This window comes from Cyprinodon variegatus, unplaced genomic scaffold (assembly GCF_000732505.1).
Source record: "Cyprinodon variegatus isolate N-32 unplaced genomic scaffold, C_variegatus-1.0 Scaffold58, whole genome shotgun sequence".
Classification (NCBI taxonomy): domain Eukaryota; kingdom Metazoa; phylum Chordata; class Actinopteri; order Cyprinodontiformes; family Cyprinodontidae; genus Cyprinodon; species Cyprinodon variegatus.
In genome coordinates, this window is record NW_015150511.1 from 754,612 (window position 1) to 756,458 (window position 1,847).

General features: G+C 43.3%; 1 protein-coding gene across 1 annotated transcript in view; it reads left to right on the forward strand.

The window, feature by feature from the left end:
- wdr17 (WD repeat domain 17) overlaps positions 1-1,847 on the forward strand; it is a 54,688-nt gene that overhangs the window by 38,967 nt on the left and 13,874 nt on the right. Inside the window, exons 21-22 of the mRNA XM_015371445.1 lie at positions 1,199-1,338; positions 1,465-1,602. Coding sequence (XP_015226931.1) covers positions 1,199-1,338; positions 1,465-1,602 — 278 coding nt within the window. The remainder of the gene's footprint in view (positions 1-1,198; positions 1,339-1,464; positions 1,603-1,847) is intronic.

Below are 1,847 nucleotides of genomic sequence, written 5' to 3' on the forward strand. Positions count from 1 at the left end.
AATTAAGGCCTTAATTTTATTTTGAAGAATTCAATGCCTTTTAAGACTTTTTAAGGACCCGCGGGAACCCTGTAGTACGTCATATGCTTCGTTGATCTGATTGGTTTATTTGGCCTGTCTATCACCAACATAGGCCAATCAGCTAACCAGTATTTTCGCCCCTTCCCAAAATTACTTCAACGGAAGGTTTCCAGATGGATAGGAGACATCACACTCACCTTCCCGCTAACCCTATGATGAGGAAGAAGTCTGGAGGAGTACAGAGAGTTTCCTCCTGTGAACCCCCTTTTATACCAAAACGCTGCCAATACGCCATTAAACAGTAGCTGTCAGTTAGAAACACGTTCAGCGGTTGCCTTGAAAGCGTCAGATATGTTGATATACGTTGGAGATTATTTCTTGATAAGTTACGCATAAGTTATGCACGAGTTGCTCATAGGTTTTGGATAAGCTAAACACTACGACTTATGAGTAACTTATACTTAACGTATGTCAATGATCAGATACCTTACCTCTAACTTATGCCCCACTTATGAGCACACGCTGGCATACGGCGGGAAGTTTTAAGCATGCGCAAAATTTCTCGCCGTATGTTGACATGTGCCAGCGTGCTTCAGCGTGCTCATAACTTATACAAAACGTACCCATAACTTATCCAACTTATGCCAGCGTTTTTGCCAGATTTTTTATACGTCAGGCGTAGGCTGGTCTAAATCGTCAAGGTGGGACAGGGGCTTGAGGAGAAATGTGTTGGTGCAGCTTCTTAGTCAATTGACCTGTCACGGTGTGACACCTTATGTTCCTTTTGGATCGTTGTACCGGCCAAAATAATTATTAATTCCAGAATTTTATCATCCCTCCATTGTCCACCTCCCTCTTTGCTATCCTCCATGTTTGTTGTCATTGTTTTTGTTCCGCGCTGTCAGTACAGAGTGGCATCATCCTCATACTAATTCTAGTATAGGTCACCTGGCTGTCCAAAAGATCGGTCCGGCATCGTATTTGAAACCACCTACAAACGTGGCCAAGATCAGATTGGAAAAAGGCCGATTCTATGGGACTTGTTCTGTTCACACAGCGAGGAAGAATCTCCCCAGAGTCACTTCAGGGCAAAAATTATCTGCAGTGTGAATGTAGCCTAAAACTCCTTCCACTTAGAGGATTCAGTGGTTTCTGAAATGTGAGCTGTGTTCTCCAGGAGGCCATGGTCAACCTGATCCGCGGAAACGAGCTGGAGTTGGCTGCATTTGTAGGACTCGTCCTGGGAGAGGCTGCCAGTCAGAGCACGGCTTATTGCCTTGAACTGTTGGCGAGGAAGTACATGACCCCCTCAACATGGTAGAGCTCCAAACCAACCCTGCTACTACCACGCATCACTCTAGAGCTAAATCACAAAAATGATTGATGATCTGCAGATCACTAAAAGGGATTAAAACTGTGAAAACTTCCTCTTTTCACACGCAGGGAGCTTTCAGTTGACCTGCTGCAGATGATCCCCGACAACCATATTTTACTGGCTAAGCTGTGTGCATTTTACCCAGGAAGCTCTGCGGAAATCAACCAACTGCACGAGAGGGTGGCTCACTTAGACACACACTACAAGTGAAACAGAACATATGGACTCACCATATTTAGTGGTTCTATTTGAATTTGGATACAGACGATGATAAAAAGGTCAAACTTGTTTCTGCCAATTTGAACACTAAGACTCTAAATGCATGCAGCTGCAATGAAAGCACCACGAAGCATAAACATTGCTCTTAAAAAACACATATGTGTTCAAATAGGCTTCTTCAGTTCATGGGTTACATAATAAAGGAAGATTTTTATAATTAAACTGCACATAT